Source organism: Rhagoletis pomonella, unplaced genomic scaffold (genome assembly GCF_013731165.1).
Source record: "Rhagoletis pomonella isolate Grant_MI unplaced genomic scaffold, Rhpom_1.0 Rhpom_scaffold_17943, whole genome shotgun sequence".
In the NCBI taxonomy this organism is placed as follows: Eukaryota; Metazoa; Arthropoda; class Insecta; order Diptera; family Tephritidae; genus Rhagoletis; species Rhagoletis pomonella.
In genome coordinates, this window is record NW_023476468.1 from 1,825 (window position 1) to 3,014 (window position 1,190).

At 40.1% G+C, this 1,190-nt stretch overlaps 1 protein-coding gene across 1 annotated transcript in view; it reads right to left on the bottom strand.

Moving 5' to 3' along the window:
- Positions 1–1,150, bottom strand: part of LOC118757435 (uncharacterized protein K02A2.6-like) — a gene marked incomplete at its 3' end in the record, with an annotated part of 2,413 nt that extends 1,263 nt beyond the window's left edge. The window contains 1 exon segment of the mRNA XM_036492146.1: positions 1–1,150. Coding sequence (XP_036348039.1) covers positions 1–1,052 — 1,052 coding nt within the window.
- Positions 1,151–1,190: the final 40 nt, after the last annotated feature.

Genomic DNA, 1,190 nt, shown 5'->3' on the forward strand with positions numbered 1-1,190 from the left:
TTAGGCTCAATTCGAGTACCATTATACGCTTTAAAAATTATATTCGTCTTTTTAAGTTCTGCAGTTTTAAAATATTTACGAAAAGTAGCCAAAGAAATCACACTGTATTCCGACCCAGTGTCCAACTGCATATTTAAGCGAATATTATTTAAAAGCACATCAAAGCAAATCGGACCCTGCTTATTACATGAAATATTAAAGAGAGGTAACTCTTCTTCCGACTCTGTCATAAAATTAATTCTGCCTACTTTGCACATTCTCTTAATATGCCCTCTTCGCTGACATGTATAACACTTATAATTTTTAAATTTACAAACACTAGCGCTGTGGTCCGCGCTCCCACACACTCTGCATTGATACTCCTGGTTCTGCCGCCTCCGTTGCTGTTGACGCTGGGCACTGCTCTGCTTTGCGTTGTCACCGTCCTCTTTGCGCTGCTTTTTCGAGTCTTCACTTCTCCGCTTGACCTTCGACTCACTTTTGCCGTAGTATAACTGCTCACTATTGTCTTCAGCTTTCAGTTTCACCTCGTACTGCTGCCGAATATAATCTGTTGCGTTAGCGATGCTTATTGCTTTTTCCAAAGTTAGGGTATTTTCCTTTTCTAGGAATATTTTGTCTTTGGCTGGACCAGCCTCCAACCCCATGATAAATTTGTCGCGAATCGCCATTTCCAGATGATTGCCAAAAGAACATCCTACCGCTAGTGATCGAACTCTTGCCGCCCAGTCGTTTATTGATTCCGTTGACTTTTTAGTAGACTGATAAAACTTAAATCGCTCTGGAAATTCTGACGCGACTGGCTTAAAATGAGACGACATAGCTACGATGCACTGGCTATATGTAACTGCCACACCATCAAGGCTTAGTGGATTCATAATATTTTTTAAAAGCACGTAGGCCTTTTCCGACAGAGCATTCAGAAAAATTGCTTTTTTTTGCTTCTCATCTTCAATATTATTAGCGATGAAAAATTGGTCGAGTTGACTCTGGAAAACACTCCATATATTTTCCTTGAAATCGAACCGCGGTACACTTCCAAAAATCGACATTGCCCGTTTTTAACTCGTCGCCAATTGTAATAATTGAAACACGCGTTCTTTTGTGTGAACTTCAATGTTAAAATATATATAGCTTTATTGGGTGTATAGAAGCGTAAGTAAAGTGTACCGACAAGGCGGCGGAGAATG